At 33.0% G+C, this 20668-nt stretch overlaps 3 protein-coding genes across 4 annotated transcripts; 2 read left to right on the top strand and 1 right to left on the bottom strand.

The window, feature by feature from the left end:
• Positions 1 to 3925: 3925 nt before the first annotated feature.
• On the bottom strand, positions 3926 to 8424 carry LOC126735595 (mediator of RNA polymerase II transcription subunit 11). The gene is made up of 3 exons (XM_050439638.1): positions 8218 to 8424; positions 7892 to 8155; positions 3926 to 4261 (listed from the first exon to the last, which is right to left on the bottom strand). The coding sequence occupies exons 1-3, from the start codon at positions 8291 to 8293 to the stop codon at positions 4152 to 4154; spliced, it is 450 nt and encodes a 149-aa protein (XP_050295595.1). The 5' UTR covers positions 8294 to 8424; the 3' UTR covers positions 3926 to 4151.
• A 3274-nt stretch (positions 8425 to 11698) lies between these two features.
• On the top strand, positions 11699 to 13164 carry LOC126735223 (metallophosphoesterase 1-like). The gene is made up of 2 exons (XM_050439175.1): positions 11699 to 13017; positions 13088 to 13164. Exons 1-2 carry the CDS (start codon positions 11883 to 11885, stop codon positions 13162 to 13164), a joined length of 1212 nt encoding a protein of 403 aa, XP_050295132.1. The 5' UTR covers positions 11699 to 11882.
• A 4828-nt stretch (positions 13165 to 17992) lies between these two features.
• LOC126735217 (DNA repair protein XRCC4-like) lies at positions 17993 to 19609 on the top strand. 2 transcript variants are annotated; one of them, XM_050439170.1, is made up of 4 exons: positions 17993 to 18239; positions 18291 to 18485; positions 18544 to 18655; positions 18909 to 19059. In XM_050439170.1, exons 1-4 carry the CDS (start codon positions 18117 to 18119, stop codon positions 18914 to 18916), a joined length of 438 nt encoding a protein of 145 aa, XP_050295127.1. In that variant the 5' UTR covers positions 17993 to 18116; the 3' UTR covers positions 18917 to 19059. The 2 variants fall into 2 exon arrangements, with proteins under 2 accessions (XP_050295127.1, XP_050295126.1); XM_050439169.1 differs by having other exon boundaries at positions 17994 to 18239; positions 18942 to 19609.
• Positions 19610 to 20668: the final 1059 nt, after the last annotated feature.

The following is a 20668-nucleotide window of genomic DNA, read 5'->3' as shown; positions in this document are numbered from 1 at the left end:
CTCCCTGCGGATAGGGTTTTCGGTCGTGTTGAAAAACGTTTACGAAGAAACACAACAATAATAAGCAAAGACGAATATTTAGAAATTTATTCTCAATTTGGAACAGTGAAACAACTTGGCGTTGAATGGTTTCTGTACGACATTAAAGATTTGCAACATTCTCTAAAGAAGATCACAGGTATTTCCGACTACAAGCGAATTTTAATCCTGAAGTCTCAAAACAAACAAGGAAAAAATACTGTAAAGGTACAATGTCATAAGAATTTTAAAATGGCATTTTTAGATGAAACGCCCCATCAGATTCTGAAGGCAAAACATGAAGTTCCAAGTGTATTGGAAGAAATTCGTTTATCGCGATCTTTACCTGAAAAAAAGAAAAAATCCCTAGCTCACCTGATGACAGAACAGTTTGGACAGAACAGTTTGGAAGTCTAGTGTGGTACAAAAATATATTGCTTGAACCAGTCGCTGATGCTAACTTTTATATCATTACGAAGACAAGTAAATTTAAAAACCCTATATTTTATTATTCTTTTAATTTTTTTTAAATAAATAAATTAATAAATACATTATATTTAGCCTAATAAATGTGAATAACTACATACCCACAATAAAACAAGCACTTTTACATTATAAAATATCCAATATATATTTAACTCAAGCAAAAACAGATAAATCCATTTTTTAATTAGCAATTATTCTTTTGTTAATTAATTAATAAGGTCCAAAATATGGTCTACGAGATCTATAATATTAAACCTTTCACGTACACCATAATTTATTTTGATAAGTTCACGGACACGCTATTGGCACGTTTTTTGCAAATATCTCCGAATGTTATAAAGTGGATTTATCTGGTTTTGCTTGATCGCTCCTCAATTATACAAATATATTTATTATTATATATTTCAATATTAACGTTTTACCTCGTGAGGTAGCGAGGAAGACTTAAGTCCAACTTTAATTTCAGTTCCGAACAATGCCTCATACGGTGAAAGTTTAATTCCTTTATCACATGCCCGATTTTTCATTATTTGAACGAATTTTAGTCCTTCTGACCAGTTAGTAGTTTTTTGGTCACTCATCCAAGTCATAAGCATATTTTGGACGTCCTGGTTCGCTTACTCCACACTTTCTTGAGATTGGCTGTGTCTAGGCTTACCATGAACAATTTTCAGCCCGTCCCACATTAAGCAGAACTTCAATAATACGATTAGCAAATTCCTGACCTAATTAAACAAAATAACATTTAGGGTGACTGATGATCAGTGATGGATTTATCCAGAACGGTACATGAAGGTTTTTTTTCAAATTTGCTTACTATGGTAAAAGACCTCACCCTTATACATCTTATAGTAAAAAAGCAAAGTGACTAAAATCAAAATGACTAATACTCTTTTGTATAAGTGGCAACATCGCAATGTTTAAAGTATATAAGATAAATAGAAGAATTATTTTTATATTATTTTTTATTATTTATACTTTTAGATTTTATTTTTATTTAAAAAACTGCCTTTACCATTTTTATGCCGACGATGCTCAGTTGTATTACTCTTTTCTGCCAGAAGATGCTAAAAATGCGGAAGCCAAAATTAATCAAGACTTACAAGCCATATGTGATATTCCTTCAAAAAATTTTCTAAAATTAAATCCTTCTAAGTCGTCTGTAATGTTTATTGGTAATAAGCAAAAAATTAACCATATTTTAAACAGCAACACTATTAATATTAAGATGGGTGATGCTAATATTCCTGTTGTAGATAATTGCAAAAGTTTGGGCTTAATAGTGGATAGTGATTTGCGATTTCATCAACACGTTTCTAATGTTCTAAAAAAAGGGTATTTTGCTTTAAAATTAATTTACTTGCATAGGCATGATCTAAGTGAAGATATTAAAGAAATGTTATGTGACTCTTTAGTGCTGTCACAATGCAATTATTGCGATGTTGTTTACGGTTGGTGCCTAGACTATAATGACAGGTGCCGATTGCAAAAGCTTCAGAACTCATGTATTCGCCTAATTTTTGGAATACGCAGACATAATCGCGTTTCCCATAGACTTACCGAGCTGGGGTGGTTAAATATGCAAAATCGTAGGGTTGCTCATTCACTTACTTTTTTTTATAAAATTCTTAAATACCGTAGTCCACCTTACCTATACCTTAAGATTACTTTTATAAATGATGTTCACCATTTGGGCTTAAGAAGAAACACAATTCATATTCCAAGACATAAGACTCAATTATTTAAAAGGTCCTTTTCCTATAATTTTGCATATCAGATGAACTCTTTGGGCATAAATTTTGAGTTGGGTTTGGTGTCTGTTCAGACTTTTTGCAGGGGAATGATGGTGCGTCTGATGAGTCAGCAGCTGTCTGCGTAAAATATTGAAGGGTCAATATTGTTAGTTTGGGTATGGGTGGAGACTGAAAATTTGTGTTTAGTGTGGGTATGTACTAATGTGCGTGTTATTCTTTTTTTTTTGTGAGAGGTACTATGTTAATGTTAATGTTCTAAATTTTTTGGGTAGGTGTGTATAATTAAACTTAGTCTATTACAAGCGTTTCTAAATTTTTTTTTTCTAGTTTCTAAAGTTTTTTTAAGTTTTGGACACAATGCTAAAGACCAGAATCTGCTTTGGCAGAATTCTGAATTTGTCGGCCTTTTATTTGCATAAAATAATAAATATGTATTATTATTATTATTATTATATTATTATCAAACTACCCGTATAAAAATGACTCTACTTACCGTTATCTGACTGTAAAATGGACGGTGCTTCAAATACATATACAAAAAATATCTAGTACATTTTTTGCACCTTCTTGAGCCATCTTTGACTGTAATGTGGAGGAATTTTGTCAAGTGGTCTTGGTAGACCATACTAAACTTTCACTCTTTGTCTCGATTTGACTGCATGTCAACATGAAACTGACTTGACAACAAAACCTTTTTTAATAGATTTAAGTTTTTTTTTGACATGCCACACACAGTTTGAACATCTTGATTATTTCCTGCGTTATATTTTTCTACTTTTTATTTTACATACGGTGCTTTTCGTATATGTCCGATAGCCACGTGAGTCACATTTAGAATATCAAAAATATCTTCGGATTTGACAAAATACTTTATATTTATTTCACCCTCCGCAACCAGAGCAATAAGTCTTTCAACTTCACCAATTACACAAACGTCAAATTTTTTCAATCGAAGATTCTGTGAAGCCGATTTACATTTCGCTTCCTTCGCCACTTTTACAGACTCCAAAAACTCACTAGACTGCATAGAATTCATACAAGATGTATTTATGTGACGTCAATTTAAATAGCATTTCATTAAATCGCGTCTTAAAATGCGAAGATACTTCTAAGTCACTCATTTTCTTGCGCTTTCTGGAACTGAACTGCGTAAATATTGCATCGTGCAGTTTTATCCAAGAAACATTGAGAAATACTAGTATTAACCTAGAATACAACGATATTTCGGACTTTATCCACTTTGCTTAGATAGTTCGGATTTTATCCAATTAATTCTAGTATTATCCAATATTCGTGTTTTAGCCGTAACATATACAGTGTGAAAGTTAACTTTAAGTATGTAACTTTTTATTTAAATAGGGTTTTTTACGTGCCTCCTTATTCTCCTGACCTCAGCATTCACTCAAAGTGTGATTAGATGAGAGTGAAATGACAATTACAGATTTCAACAAGTTTTGCAGATATAGCAAATTTTGACAGTTAACTTTGATGACCAATATATTGAAAAAAGAAAGTCAATATTAAATCAGTGACATAATAAAAAACATATCTTCTTGTCATATCTTGATTCAAAAATACGAATTAACAAATCACCTACTATTTCATAACACCTTGTGATAATGATATTGAATTGAAAAAAGAAGAGTCTCATACAGGTATTTAAACCATTTTAAAAACGTGATCTAATGCCTATATTGTCCCCTTTTATCTATAATACATTAATAAAGCTAATAAGTATTGAATTATATATATGCTACAAATTATTAAAATATTATATATATACTAAAATAATTACTGATTAGACCCAAGATTTTGACCCCTGACAGGTTCGTCACTGTACATCTGGTACTCTAGCATCCGAAATATCAGTTCTCTGTACATTTCTGTCAACTGTCAAGTGGATTGGGATTGTAGCTGGGGGACACTCATAGCTGAGGTAGGCAAGTTTTGTCCTGCTTGAATCTGTGGTTGGATTTGTCGTTGTGGTTGGGCTGCTGTCCTTCCTGTGAGAAACCAAGTCAAAGTCAAAATATACTTTATTTGCTAAGTTTACAAACTTGTGCTAAAAGCTTTCTAATCCTAGAATTTATAATACAAGTATTTATTTAGTTATACAGGATACAGGACAAAAACAGAATACAGAATCGATTTTGATTGTACATAAAGGCATATTTTATATAATCAAAGAAAAAACCAAAAAAGAAGAAAAGAAAAGGCGAGAACCAACATAAAACAAGAATAATAAAAAAAAAATAATAATAAAATAAATCTGATCAACAGATATATAATTAATTTTAAATATTAAAATGAGTCGTTAAAATACTCTTCAATGCTGTAGTAAGCTTTTGGTAAGATTAATTTCTTTAGTTCTCTCCTAAACTTTTTAAGGTCTGTAACAGTCCTAATCAAAAAAGGAACATGATTAAATATTTTACCACTAATAAATATAATAGAGTTTCTCGTAAGTGAGGAGGTGGGTATTGGAAGAGATAAGTTGCCCACTTGACGATTATTATGACTGGTGCAGGATGGTGGACTTACGGACATGAGTGTTGCAGTTTCCAATATAAAGAGTGAGAAAACTGTTAAAATTCTTTCAGCTACAAAAAGAGGTTTACAAGAGACTCTCAGACCAACACCACACAGATACCTTAATGCTTTTTTCTGAATAGTAAAAATTATGTTAAGGAGTCCCTTGGAGCACAAACCCCAAAATGGCAACCCATAACGGATATGAGAGTCTATTAAGGCGAAATAAACTGAACCAGCAAACATCCACCACCAACTCATGCCTGCCAACCCTGACTGCAAAACAACCAGAAGAAAGTTTAGCAGCGAGGCCCAAAACGTGGTTGTCAAACCTTAAACTCTCATCAATGAAGAGGCCGAGAAATCGACAATAATCCCTACCATGTAGTGGGCTCTGCTCATCAAACAAAAAACCCTCTACATTACACTTAAAGCCCAAAATAAAAGTCTTATCGATATTGAATACAAGCTGATTGCAGATGCACCACTCTTTAATTTTGTGAAGGTCCTCTACTATGAGAGATTTGACTACTTTTTAAACTTTGTTATGCCACAGAATTGTAGTATCATCGGCAAACTGAACCACTAGTCCATGCAGTGATAGAGAGCTTAAGTCATTAACATTTAAGATGTGTTATCCCTGACGAAAATCCAGATGCAACCACCAAAAAGTTATTTTCACCCTAATTGGGTGAAAATAACTTTTTTTTTACCAACAGTTAAGTAACAATGTTTATTTGTCCTAAGTATTTTAGTTTCCCTTAAAAATGGCAAAAAATCCCTAAAAGAAGGTTTAACCATATCATGGATAACATCACTTAACTGAAAAAATGCTGCATATAAATAAATAGCACTTTATTTCCAACAGTCACCTACTTACAGGAAATGCTCACAAAAATATGTGAGATGCCAGAGATCGATGCGGTATTCCATACCTTTGTCAGGAAGTCTTGAAAAATTAATCAACATATACAAACAAGAGTTTTTTTACAAAAATGAGTTAAAGAGAAAAGCTTGTGAGCATAATGAAGAATAGAAAGATGAGCTAAGAAATTTAGGGGTATATGTACCAATAAAAACTTTGTGTTAAAAAATCATAATCTATACCAAGCAAGCAGGTATTTCTTTAACTCCTCTAGCAGGTTCTTCTTCAGTTCTCTTTTTTCTAAAATTTGTCTGCTAATTAATTTGTCTGATGATTTCCTGGTTATTCATGAGCCACAGAAACATTTATAGTGAAACATTAGAGATATGAACCCTAATTTGTGTGACTCTCTGGGAATGCAATTTTTTTATATATTTTGTATCCCACATTAATAAAAAATTAAGTGCAAAAATTCGCCAAGTCTTTAGTCTCAATAAAATGCGTATCTTCTTTATTAGTAACTTAGATGTAAAATGTACAATTTGTACTACTCATACTACCAGTAAGTAGCTTTAAATATACTTGTTACTCTGTCAGCTAAACTTTATAAGTAAATTACTTGTTAAAAAGTCATAGTGTCGCATAACGTTTATAATTGGCGCACTCGGTTGTGCCCCAAAAGCAGCTTCAACATCGAAAAAAAGCTCTGGGAGTCTTTAAACACTGGTAGCGTAATCCAAAGAACCAGCAACATCTGGCATCAGAGCTGTCTACAGGTTTTCAGTAATCTCGGGAAGAAGAAGTCACTGTAAGTACTACTCATACTACCAGTAAGTAGCTTTAAATATACTTTGATATATTTTTTAAAGAATGTGATTTCCACTTAATATTAATTATGCTTGCATTTTGGAATTACTTTCATGACAATTTCTATATACTTTAAATACTGCTTTGTTATGTTTATTATTATTTAATATAATGTTACTTTTTTAGGTTTTTACATGTTTTAATTGACTAAAAATACTCTCTAAAATACTGCAACAGATAAAAAACATTAGTGGCCTGTACTGAATCATTAGTTTTAAGGTCACTTTATGTACTTGGGGAAATAGTATTTGACTCAGAATTTAACATTAGGTGGTAGTGATGAAAAATAAACCAACCAGTAACCGGTTTAAATCAAATAATAGTCTCACTAAAGGCATATAAAAACTTCAATTATGGACCAGATCCTCAATTTATGAAAAAGAATTATTATACAACAGCTGATTATACAGTTTCATAATTTTATACATTTTTATTAAAAAAGTTATTATATTTATCTAAGTATTTTACCTGTTAAATAAACACTCAATAACTTCAAAAGGTAAAGTTTCAACCATAGGACTATTACACTAGTGTTAAGTAAATCAATCAATTGCCACAGAATTTATAATAACAAAAATTACACACCAGGGTAAATTCAAATATTTTTATATTTAAATAAACATAATATGTGTTTAAGAAATCCAAAATGTAAAATATATGTATAGTTAAGATATATGTATCAGGACTATGTAGAGAAATTTGAAATTATGCTAAATTAGACTATAGAAAAATTAGACCAATATTAAATGTAATATTGCATATGGATAAAATCTGACTTTACTATGTGAAAGTAATTTTACATTATAGAATAACACCTGAGAGTACAGGCACCTGTACTTTCAGGTGCTATAAAGAGATTTGTTGTTATTTTTGTAGCATAACATTTACAAAACAAATTATATGATATAATTGTGATAGGAATGCAGGGTGTACTGTATACTTCTTCTATTTAGGAATGTGAACCATCAATATGAATAATACATATATATATTGTAGCTCAAGCAAAACTGTTGATAGGTATTTATTAATTCCTAAATACTATAAATAAAACTATACTATATGGTATAAGCTATATGGTTTTATAACAATACTGTTGGGCAAAGAAAATGAAAGATTGTCAATAGGTAATTGCATCACTAATCAAATTGCCTGCTATTAAAAAGAAATATATATATAAAAAGTAGTCTCAAAAAATTATTTTTTTTAATGTATTATTTAACATAGAACCTTATAGCAATTTGTAACTTTATTTAAATGAATAATTCAGTACATAACTATAAATTAATTATCATAACTCTGCTCTTATAAATAAACAAGACTAAATTCTTGATCCTATAACATTTCTACTCGAATTCATAATCATAATATGTACCTTGTATATGTTTCAATTTAATCTTCTCCAATTCATTGACTCTGGACCTGGCATGTTCTAATCTGTGCCAAGCCATTTGTAACACTTTCTGTGAGGCATATCCAGATCCTTCGTGAGGCTGACCAGTGGAAACTTGAGTTAAATAGTTGATTTGGTCAGTTAGCCTGTTCTCAACTGAAGAAAGTGTTTTAAGGAATGTCTGTGTATGGTTTTCTGCTTGCTTTAAACTAGACTTTTCTTTGCTTAGCTCCAGAAAGACTTGGCCTGAAGTGGAGAAACAGGAGTTTAAAGGTTGTAGGTAAAATTAAATTGAGAGTATTACTTACCGGCGCTGTTTAAGCATGTTATGATGTCTTTTTCAATTGAATCTAAGACGTGAATACGTTCCATTGGAGCAGTCATCGTTCAGTATTGTTAAAAAAGACTCCAAATGGGCTCCAATACACTAAAATCAACCGTACAACTCCAAAGTACTACAAACGTTAGTGCAAACAGATCTCAAACAAAACAAGACTGACAAAACGCCGATTGCTGATTAAAATTTGACATTAGCATATGTCTAGCATATGATTAGGATGTATGTACACTGAAATGAGAATTGCAAATGGGCTGCTCAACTTAAGGCCATTTGCACAATGGGCGATTTCGATCGATCGATTAGTTGCGCGACTAGTTCTGGACTTGCAGCTATATGGAACCTGTTACACCTGGCTGCCCTCAAATCTGGTTGCCACGGGTCATAATGAATGAATGCTTTTAAATGGACCTTGTCACATGCGGCGATTAGTTGCCGACAGCCAAGTATTGTAAATTATATTTTAACGTTTTGTCAATTCATTCTGTATAAAACGCATTTTGGAAAAATTGCGTTTTATACAGGAAGATTTATCATAGAAATCTATAATTTGAGACCCCTCATTAAGCGATTATTCGCCACTAGAGTCGACTGCGACTGTTGCCAACTATAGTCAAATTTTAAAAATCAAAAACTGGGCATCCAATAAAATAAAAATGCGCGACTTTAATGGTTTTCCAAATAAATCGCTCGCGAGAATGAATGAATCGCTCTACTCTGGAGTAGCGCAACTGCTTGATGTGAATCGCCTAGCATGGCATGAACTTATACCACATATTTAGTCTAAAGACGAGCTTTTGTATTGTGTTACTTGCGACTCTCGCCGAACTTAATCTATTTGCCACCACGGTCTGTTCAGGGGGATAATTAGAAGCAATTATGGTGTAAATTGTTCCAATTTGAGATTAATATTTAAGTGTTTAATTTGCTAAATGTTATGATTGAAAATGCAACCTTAACGTGTTTTCACATTCGCACAATGCAATTAATTTACTAATCTAGCGCTAATGTTCAGGTTTCATGTAATAAAGTGAAATCGTCTTAGTTACTTTTAGGGTCTTTCTAGTTATTAAATTAATGATCGAAAAATAAAAAGAGACTGATAATGCAAAACATAAGATTTGATTAATTCTGAACCTTAGGCATTTCTATAGCTTTTTTTAAGTGATTCTTTTTAACTTTTGCAGTTTTTACTTGGTACTACTTATAAAAAGCTCTAATTTAGTTGAAACTTCTTGAGCTTACAAAATCTCGACACAACAAATCTCGGCGATAAGTTGCATTTTCAGAAACGTGCGAACGACAATCGCGTCTATTATACATGAAAATGGAAAACACTTATTTGCTTTTTTATTATTTATAGGTTTCCCCCTTAGATAAATTATGAAGAATGTATGATAAACCAATATGATACTCAAATCTTCTTGAAAGTTCTAATAAGTATGAAGGACAGTGTATTATCACTATTACAATTAGCGTATTTTCTAGTTTTTGATATGTAGCTTTGATTCGTCATGGACTAGGCTATTCAGTGAATTAATTATTTATTTTCTAAACTAGTAAATCTGACTGGCACTGAAGCGTTAACTTTTTGCATCGATGCCTCTAGATGTATTTTTTGTAATATTTTATAATTTTTTTCAGTACCATAAAATCAGTGTTTATCTGAATTTTTAGACTTTTGTGATATATTTTATATAGTTCTAGTAGATCTGGTAGATTTCTAAGTTTTTTATTAGATGATGGTTATTACAATAGCCGAAAAGCATAATACATAGAAATATTTTGCATTTTATTGGGGGATAACGACAACCTTTTGTAACCTTTATAGTTCCACTCCACCTGCTAAGTATGGACTTCTATACTATTAGCTCTATAAGCCTATACACGTTCGGCGGTTGGAAAAATTTCGAATATGATTTTTGCGTAATGTGTAAGAAGGAGACGAAGTAGAGCGAGAACAAACTTGGCTCCACCCTGGGCGGCTATCGCGTCGTCGTTGCGCTTATCAGTCCGGTTAAAGTTCGGTTGCAATTCGTCGCATACCTATGTACGTGTTAGCCGATCATGTTTACAATTTATTTCAATCTTTGGTACGAAGACAGATACAGTAATAAAATAAAAACGGTTTTCACTGTTGATCAAAAGATTAATATCATTAAATGGTATTGTCATGCGGATAGTGCAGAAGAAGTTGTCGGCTGTTTTATATTTGCATATCCTGATGAGCAAGTCCCTACTGCTAAAACAATTTATAATATCTGGCATAAGTTTGAGCAGTCGGGATGTGTAAATCGGTGTGGAAAATATTCTAATGGCGATCACGAACCTCGTCGAACACATGACGCTAGGATTGAAAAGGAGGTCAAGGTGTGTGCTTTTATGGAAGTAAGTCAACCTTGTTCTAGCTCCCAAATTTCTGAAGAACTTGATATTATTTTAACATAAATTTTTATCTTTCGTATGCGCGTAAAATTCCAATACTTGATTCGAGGCTAACCTACCCACCTCCAAGCGCTTGCTAAACATCACTGCGAGCAAGCTGAAATTAAATTCACATTGTTGCGAGCGGTACGGAGAATCGGCGTCGCTATCGGTGGGAGGTTACCGATGCAGTCTTTCTCTGTCTACTCTCTATCTATTAAGTCTAATACATTAAGACTCAATCCGTTCAGGAATCAAAGATTCAACTCGCCAAGTCGCCAAACGTGTGTATGGTTTCTTCAAATCTCTGGAAGCGGATAATCATTCCTATACACTACTGATAGCTTGCCTAAGGAATGTTAAGCTCAAAATACAACAGCCCTTCAGCAGCTCTGTGCCATGTGAAACAGGTGGAGTTGGTTAATGTTTGACATCTTTTTCTAATGATTTCTAAACTATCCCTTTTTAAGTTTTTGTTTTAAACGCACTTACACCATAAAGTAATTTCTAATCCGAATGCTATGAAATTAAATGAGGTAGTCTCCGGTATTGATGATGTTGATGCAAAATTGACTATGTCAGATTTTTAAGTGATTTTGACAGGAATCAACAATGTTGATCTTTCTAAAAAGACTTTATCAATGTTATTTATCAAACAAGTTATGTTATGGTCCTATTTATGCCTTTGTATGCTTTTTGTTAGGGTCGTAATACTCACATTAACTTGAAACCCTTACACAATATTTTATACAGTGCTTTCATTTCAAAACGAACCACATTTGTTTCTTTTTAACGGTATCCGTGACATTTCCTTCTTACCTGGCAATCTAGATTATTATATGTAATATCAATATTGAAAAATAATAAGGCATATTTTAATTTGACTTATATGCAATTGTAATTTGTAACCTTTTAGAATATCGTTTGTTTATTATTCGGTTCACTATGACAATCGCGTCCGTTGCGGAATGAGCTAATCGCATATCCTCGTAAAAGTTGCTCTTGTAAACACACCATAAGAATGAGTCAATTTGAGGTTATGTGTTTACATTCTTGGGAATTCCTGAGGACTCCCTCCTCCCCGAAACGGGTTAAATAAATATTTAAATAATCAACAAACAAATCCCATTGTATCTTATTTCTGAAACAAATCTAATGAACACATAATTACAATATACTCTACTATATAACGCATTTCATTCACTGGTAATAATGAAAAGGACTTTCATATTCTCTTGCATAAAAATATTAGTGGGAGTCGCCCTGTTGATGACTTATTGTGAAGTTCTTGTGTATTATGTTACTCAAATGAACTGTGCGTGGCCCACTTTGAACCCTTTAAATGAAGATAAAACCATTGCCAAACCCATTGAGGAACCACTCCGCATAATGGTAATTACTGATACTCACTTGTTGGGCTCAATTGATGGCTATTGGGTAGATAAAGTAAGAAGAGAATGGCAAATGTACATGGCATTTCAAACCGCTATAAAACTACATAAACCAGAAGTGGTATTTGTTTTGGGGGATCTCCTGGATGAAGGTCAGTATTGTAGTGAAGAAGAGTTTGATTACAATACAAAGAGATTTTATGATTTGTTTAAATTACCTGAGGATATTGATATGTATATTATAGTGGGAAATCATGACATTGGGTTTCATTATAGGGTGACTACACACTTAAATGAAAGGTTTAATAAGGCTTTTAATGCTACTGCAGTACAACTGATAAATATCAGAGGCAACAATTTTGTACTGGTGAACAGTATTGCACTAGAAGGTGATGACTGTTTCTTATGTAAACCTGCCGAAGCAGAACTAGTGAGAGTTGAAAAAGAATTAAAATGCTTACAAAACATTACCTGTCAAAAGTCAAATTACAGTAGACCAATTCTTATGCAACATTACCCATTGTATCGTAAATCAGATGAGGAATGTACAGACTTTGATGCAGCCCCATATCCTGAAATCATGGAGCCTTTTAAAGAAAAACGTGAGTGCCTTAGTAAAGAAGCTACAACCCAGTTAATGGAACAAATAAATCCCCGTTTGGCTCTTAGTGGTCATACCCATCATGGATGTACGAGGAAACTCCCCCATCCAGTTAAAGATGGTGTAGAAATTACAATACCAAGTTTCAACTTGAGAAACAAAAATAACCCAAATTACTTATTGGGTGTCTTTGCAGCAAATAATTATGAGCTGACCAAGTGTGAAATGCCTAAAGAAAGTACCATTATTGCTATTTACATATTTGGGATTGTCTTATGGGTAGTTTTCATTAATTGGTTAAAAAACAGAAGGAAAATTTCATATAATAAACTTTTAAATAAAAAATTGCCTTTTTGTATTATTGTTTTTTATTTAATTTTATATCAAAATGTGACAATGTTATTTAAACTTTTTTTTCAATTTAGGGTATATAAAGAGAGGAATCCAACAAAGAAAGCAATATTTGAAAACGTTTTCACCTCATTTTCTAGAGAAATTTTAAGGTTTGAAATGATAAAACATTAAATTAAAATAAAAAGACGGCTTCGTTTAAAAATATAAAATTGAGGATGGCCAAGTGAAAGGTCAGATTTTTAATTATAAAAAAAAAAACAATGTTTTAAAAGCCCCAGTCTCATTTATTCATTATATATTTTTTAATAGATTTTCGGTTGGCCTTCCCGCCAAGTACTGTCAATATTATTACAGTGTTCCCCTTAAAAATCCCTAACAATCTATTTTTTCCCTAGACATGTTTCTCTAACTCGGATTTTCCACATTTTAAATTTGTTTCGCATATATAATTTATAAAGATTGTGTCATTGTCAGCATGTCTCTTTCACCAATTTGCAAATTTAGGATCTTAAACTTTCATGAGATTTTTGTTTTATTTCATGTCTAATCTTACTTTTTCTATAGGAGTCGTATCCCGCGACGTAGAGGGTTGATCACCGCGTTTAAAGAAAATGTAAATTAGTTATTAGTTACCTAACATAATATTACACAACTTTTATGTGTAACCATATTCACAAAACAAGGCTTAACAAAGGTACTATTTTTTTAATAAAATAATAGAATTTCCCTATTTCCGTAAAAATCTATAGAGCTAGAAAATACTGTAAATTCTCCCTAGAACTAGGAAGAACTTCTAACTCTAAAAATGGCATCACTGCTTTGTTACTGATAGATCTAGATTCTACAGCATCAGTTGGTCGCCATGTTGAAGATGTGCATTTAACCATATGAGTAGAGCTGCATCAGGAACATTTTTGCTAATAAAATATTTAGTTGTAGGGTTTATCATATGTACAGCAAAGACTCCTCGTTCAAGGAAAGAAAAGCTATTTGGATACCGGATACGTTTGGACTGTGTTAATATTTTAGCTAGTAAGATCAGACTATTTGTCATTGTTTCCAGATTGATGCTCTTTGCTTGCCAGCCTCATAGGGAGGACTTATTCAATATTCCTAAGCTGATGTGGAGACTTCAGAGCCTTTTAAGAGAGGTGTTTGATTGGAGCAACGCATTATTGTACTTAAACAAACCCTAAGTGGTTTGACTACCGGCGCTGCAGGTGCTACTTCCCTTACATCAGCTCCCTCTGCATTGAATGATGTGGACATCCTAAGGGAGCTACCCAGGTTAAGGTTCTACTAACCGATTTAGATATCTGTACTGTAAATGTACAGGCCGATAGCAAGATTGGGAACCAATATTTTATTCAATTTCATACTTGCACAGCACCAAAGAGAGCTATATGTAGAGCACATGTATCAGGAAATAGGAGCCCAGCAGTTGATTGATTTCCCAACAAGATACAGAAAAGACCAAAGTTTCCCTTTTGGACCTCTTCATAACCAACGATCCTAAAAGCATCTTTGATCTTTGCTCAGAACCGCCCATTGGCCGCAGCGACTATGTCGTAATAAAAGCAAAAACACAACTAAAAATTCCACCCAAACAAACACAAACAATTGTAAGAAGGAACTTTTACACTGCAAACTGTGAAGAAATCTACCTTCATTCAACTACAACCAACGCATGCGAACAAATCGATCTTCGAAAACTTTCAAAATGTTGTGAATGGTGCTATCGAGCAATACATTCCTACAAGACGTGTGAAAAGAAACCTTCAAAAACCATGGATAAATGAAAATTTTTAAAGAAATTAACAAAAAACGGAAACTATGGGAAAAGTATATAACAAACAAAACTCAGGACAAATATCAATAATAGATGTGCCAAAATAAAATTACCAAACATAAGTTGGTCGACGCCAGAAAGAAATATGAAAATGGTCTTGCAAACTCGGCCTCGCCAAAGAAACTATTTAAATATGTAAATCGCAACTTAAACTCAAATCAGCCTCACATTCAACTGCACTGAAATGTATGGAGAAAGTAATAGTTAAGGAGCTCATAGCATTCTTTCTGGAGAATAGTTTGATACCTGCCTCTCAGCATGGATTTTTGCCTAAACGTTCAACAACAACGAACCTTTTAGAGTGTTTGAATGACTGGATAAAAAATCACGACAATGGCCAGCCAACAGACATAATATATCTTGACTATGAAAAGGCATTTGATAAAGTCCCACACAAGCTCTTAATGGCAAAGCTGGAGCATTTTGGAGTCAGAGGAAAGCTGCTTGATCTGATCAAGGCATTACTGAATGAGAAATTCTACCAGGTTATAGTCAATGGGGAGCTGTCCAGTCCACATCGAGTGAGCAGCGACGTTATCCAGGGATCGGTAGTTGGCCCAGTGCTTTTTACATCATATTTGTTTGATCTAGTTGGACTTATAAAGATGGACACAAGTCTGTTTGCAGATGACGGCAAAATATATGCTAATCCTCTAACCAGCGCAGCGCTGCAAAATGTTGAGATGTGGTCAAGGCAATGGGGTATGAAACTAAACACATCCAAATGCACAGTGTTGAGGATCGGTCCAGATAATCCTGATAATGAATATTTTCTGGATGGATGTGCCTTAAAACCAGTGAACGAACAAAATGATCTAGGAGTCCTAATAACATCAGACCTAAAATGGGAACGTCATATAACCAGAATTTGTAAAAAAGCAAACTCGCTAGTCTATCTGATAAAACAAGCTTTTAGGGACCATTCTATTGAAATGATATCCACTCTAAACAAAAGTTACATAAGACCAAAAATAGAATATGCCTTTGTTGTATGGAACCCATATTATGTTAAAGACAGAGACCAATTGGAGAAATTACAGCGCAAAGTAACAAAAATTCCTTACGAATTAAGCGAGTTTGGTTTGACCAGTTCTCTCAGAGAGCGAAGACATAGAGGCGATCTCATCGAAACCTACAAGATTACCAGTGGTTATTACCAGTGCAATTTGGCGAACCTTTTACACTATAGCCAAAACCATCATCTCCGAGGACATACAAGGAAGCTTGAAAAAGAAAGAACGGCAAAACTTCCCAGAAAAAACTTTGTAACAAATCATGCAGTGCACTTGTGGAACTCGTTAAATCAGAAAACGGTGACGGCCCCAAATACGAATATCTTCAAGAATCGCGTTGATGTTGAGCTGTAACAAAATTCAGAGAGAATGATCCACTACTGCATGTGAGCAGGTCCACCTACTCAAGCCTGAAACATACGGAAGAAACAATAGCTTCATCGGTCTTACCGCCTGCTATTGTCAACATGATAATAATAATAATAAAATAATGATAATAATAAAACTCAATCAAAGTTTTATTACACTGCAAATGCTCTCGATGTACTATATGCGGAGGTTCACTCTTGCCTTAAATATGGGGTTCATGTTCTCGGGTAACTCAGTAATCTGGCTTCAGATGTATTCATATGTTAGCAAAAAAGTGAGTAAGGTATATTGTGAGAGCCTCTCAACGAACATCGTGCAAAGATATTTTCAAAAATCTTAATATTGTTTACACCACCAGGAATATTCCTGCTTGATTGAAAGCAAGAAGCAGCTCAGAAACTCGGATATTCATGACTATGAGATTCGAAGTTGTAAGAATTTTAGAGTACCTTTTCGTAGACTAAATGTAGCAAAAGAATCAGCAGCTGCGTTTGGCCTGGAGATCTATAATACGCTTCTGGTTGAGATTAAATGAAAGCAAAAACTATTTTAGAGCTCAGTTAAATGGTTCCTAGTTACGACATAAACCACGACGTCACTAATTTTGATGTTTTGAAGATTGTGTTGTTTGCATCAGTTTTTACATTTTAAATATCAAGGCTAATTAATTTGTTTCATTCTTACCTACTTAGTAGATTGCAGTTTGTGGAGTATGAGGGCTTTAGGTCCCAAATCTTTAATGCTACCTTGGGTGTACCTCAAGGTTCAAACTTGGATCCGTTGTTATTTATTTTGTTTATTCTCGATTTAGTTAGCTCACTTAATTGCCATTGACTGGCTGTTACCGATAATTTATTCTTTAACATAAACATAATTAATGACTGCTTATTTCTTGAGATTTTTTTGGATTTCTTGGAGACTTGGTGTACTGATGATAACAGGCTGGGGCTTAATGGTACGAGGTGTAGTGTAGTCCGTTATTCAAGATCAAAGATCCATATTACTTACAGCTACTCTATCAGCAATATATACCATCGGTATTATCGCTTCAATTCCGAATTTACGTTTATATCACATTTTAATAGTGTTCGTCAGCCATGAAGAAACTTGAGTTTCTCATGGCTAATTTTCTCATAATTAGAAACTGTCATAGTTTTACTGCGAAGTCTACGTCTAAGCTGCTTTGTCAGATCAAAATTGCAATATAGATTCATAGTATGGAATCCAATTTAGCAGTGCCAAATTGATTTCGTTTTATTTCATTAAGTCTGATCAGCGCAGGTTTGCTAAGTACTTAGCCTATAGACTTGATGGTATAATATTTTGACCACCGTCAACTATAAGGCCACTTCTTTACTCTTCATCCATTGCGTCTGAGAAGCTTCTTTTTTTTTGTTAAGTTTTTATATAGGTTAATTAATGGCTTTATAGACAGTTGTTTCTTCGCTTTCTTGTATTTTTTCTAGGTCCTTAGGCTTAATACTAGATATATTGCTCACAAACCTTCTTCATACCAAGGTCTCACTCCAATATATTGTTAAGGCAACTTTATATATAATGTGCTATATATTTTAGCTGACAAGTGGGTCATCATTAATCACAGAACGCTCTTTTCTGAATAAGCAATGGAATAAATAGAACCCTTTTAACTCTGAAGCTGGTCTAATCTAGACCAAAATTGTTTTTTGTGTTTCTGTGTTACGTCGATTTCGGAGCCCATTACTAACCTAACCTAACATTTTCTGTCATATCAAAGGTATCAAACCATAACAAAACCGGAAAAAAATAACAGAAGCCCTGAAGACACCGTTGTTGTTGTTTCTATCAAACTTAGCTCTATTATTAATTTTTTTAAAGCTGCATGGAACTATGAATCATATTTACTATAAAGTGGAGACTGACCATAGTTCCCCTTTCAGGATAAATGCAATTTTTAAAGCAGATTGCTTGGAATTAACAGTTTTGAAAGATGGTGCTGCCTATTATTTAGAGGTATGTGAATAAGATTTTCGTTTGCAATGTATATAAAACATATATATGTAGGTACCACAAGAGCTTTTAATAACCCTTGGTAAAAATCAAGGCATGAACTTTGCTGAATACTTCCCCAGGTTAAAAAACTACTTTGAAACCCGTCCAGATAAAATAGAGATTCTTTTTAAAGATGCAAGGTTTAGTGTTAATGTTCTATTGGACAATAAAATGAAAAAGATCTATTTTCAGGCTAGTTTAAATTTGGTAAATTAAAATTTGCTTCTTTATAACACAAATAAGCCTTTCAATGACTTCTTTTTAGGTGAGTTATGAAGATACAGTGTTAAACATGCTTGATAACCTGAATAAGGCGAGAATAACTTATTTTGAAAGTCTTACAGAGGAACAAAATAAGAATATTAAAGTGACAGCAGGTTAGTACAATATTTGACAAATTTCAAATGTATTTCATACTAATTAAAAACACAAAAATTATCAAAAAAGTGGTTCTGGGAATGTTCTGTGTTAAATTTTATTTTGTATTAGAATTAAAAATACATTTTATATAGTTTTCTATATACAGGGTGAGTCAATAGATGCAATTCAATTATTAGCCTGAACATAATAGTTGTTAATAATGTGCTTCTAGACTATTGTTGTCATTGACTCAACTTGTATATTTTACAGCAAAATAGCCTGTACTACAAATTTTTTCTGTAGACTATGACACCCTTAATAGAAAACTAACAGAGCTTGCAGAACGTAGAAAAACTGAAGAGCTAAGCCTTTACAACAAGTTTGTTAGCATTTTAAATGAAAAAAAGCGACATATTCAGCATTTAAATCACCTCTTACAGGCATTTAAAAATGGGAGGCCCACTCTAAATCCCACTGTAGAGGTGAAGCAAAAAAATTCCAAACAGAAAACTAAGGGGCCTAATAAAGATGTTAAAACTGAGCCTCCTAGCAGTTCAAATGCGTCTGACGATGAGATTGAAAATAATGAAACAGATGACAGTAATTATTCTACTGATGAAGAAAAACATTGTAAAAGTCCAGTACCAGGAACATCTAAAGACAGTTCAAACCCTGTAAAACCATTTACATTTCCAAGAAGGACTAATAGTGAGACTAATTTTAAAATTGAGAGACTGTCACCTAAAAGGGAGAATCAGGATGAGCAAAATGGGGAGTTGAAAATGAAAAAGCCTAAGATAGAAAAAAAACCTTCTATGATGGATTATGATACGCAAGATTTACTTGATGATCTTAAGGAACTTTAAAAAAGTATTTTATATTTTAATTTTTCGTTTAATTATATGGAAAATTGTTAAGTTATAATGCTTTATATTATTTGATAATAAATTTACTATTTAATATTTTTGAAATATGTAGTTTTGGTTTTGGTAAATTAGCATACATCATGTCAGCTATTAGTGTAATATTAAGAGTGTTTACAATCAACAGGAATCATCTTAATGTGATTGCAGGTCAATAAAAAACTGCTGAAAAGGTAGGCCTAATTATGGACAGTAAAATGAGGTATAAAGAGCATGTAACGTCTAAACTTAGAATCAGTTATTTAGCATTAAGACTGTTATATCCACATAGTAACTATCCAAATCAAGATACAAACAAAAATTTTATGCGAAAGCTTAGTGCTTTCTCCTATGAATTTCTGTGATAATATGTATGAATTCTGTTTGGAGTTTTCGGATAATCAAAGAATTCATGATTGTGACTTATTTAAAATACGAAACTGCACCCTAATTAACTAATAAAAAATTGTTTATAGAACAGATACTAAAGAAATATTCAAAAGATCGTTTTCATATAATGTGTCGACATACATATATTAATAAATGTTAAATTTCGGACTTCTCGGTTCAGCCCAAAGTATTTAAAAGACTTTTTTATTTAACGATGAAGGACTTACTAGTTCGCAGTCTGAGAGTCGTGGTGTTGATACATAGTTATTAATGAATTTTAAATCAAAAATCCAAATTTTAAGACATTTGGCAGTATGTTGTACAATAACACATTCGTCATCCGTCTCAATAAATGATGAACAGACATAACTCCTAAATAACTAATTTTTCAATTGCTAATAGGGTGGTTTAGCTAGTAAGCCGGCCCCCACTAATAGTCGGCCACTTAAGTGGTTTTTTAATAATAACTTAAGTTTGCCGATAAATAAAAAGAACTCTTCTTTACCAAACAATTTCTATCCTTATTTGACCTTAAAAAGTCAAAACGCTCCCTCTTGTATCAAGTTTGAGAATTATAATTCCCTCCAAAAATCCCCATGTTTACGAGTTCAGCTCCCTTAACGGTTATTGAAACTAGTGAAAGTTGCAAGGTCAGAGTTTAAAAATTGTATTTTATTCATCACTTTTTTTATTTTTCTCTTTTTTGTTTTTATGGAAATTAGTATACATTTTTCTTTG

Source organism: Anthonomus grandis, chromosome 4, assembly GCF_022605725.1.
Source record: "Anthonomus grandis grandis chromosome 4, icAntGran1.3, whole genome shotgun sequence".
Taxonomy (NCBI): Eukaryota; Metazoa; Arthropoda; class Insecta; order Coleoptera; family Curculionidae; genus Anthonomus; species Anthonomus grandis.
Note: the sequence above shows the minus strand (reverse complement) of the source record. Positions and strands in the feature narration are given on the sequence as shown.

Coding starts and splice junctions, on each gene's coding strand:
- LOC126735595 (XM_050439638.1), bottom strand. CDS start 8,293: ATGACTGCTCCAATGGAACGTATTCACGTCTTAGATTCAATTGAAAAA. Junction 8,156..8,217: donor AACATGCTTAAACAGCGCCG/GTAAGTAATACT, acceptor TCTCCACTTCAG/GCCAAGTCTTTCTGGAGCTA. Junction 4,262..7,891: donor TAAATTGAAACATATACAAG/GTACATATTATG, acceptor GGTTTCTCACAG/GAAGGACAGCAGCCCAACCA.
- LOC126735217 (XM_050439169.1), top strand. CDS start 18,117: ATGAATCATATTTACTATAAAGTGGAGACTGACCATAGTTCCCCTTTC. Junction 18,240..18,290: donor GTGCTGCCTATTATTTAGAG/GTATGTGAATAA, acceptor ATATATATGTAG/GTACCACAAGAGCTTTTAAT. Junction 18,486..18,543: donor TTCAGGCTAGTTTAAATTTG/GTAAATTAAAAT, acceptor ACTTCTTTTTAG/GTGAGTTATGAAGATACAGT.
- LOC126735223 (XM_050439175.1), top strand. CDS start 11,883: ATGAAAAGGACTTTCATATTCTCTTGCATAAAAATATTAGTGGGAGTC. Junction 13,018..13,087: donor AAATAAAAAATTGCCTTTTT/GTATTATTGTTT, acceptor TTTTCAATTTAG/GGTATATAAAGAGAGGAATC.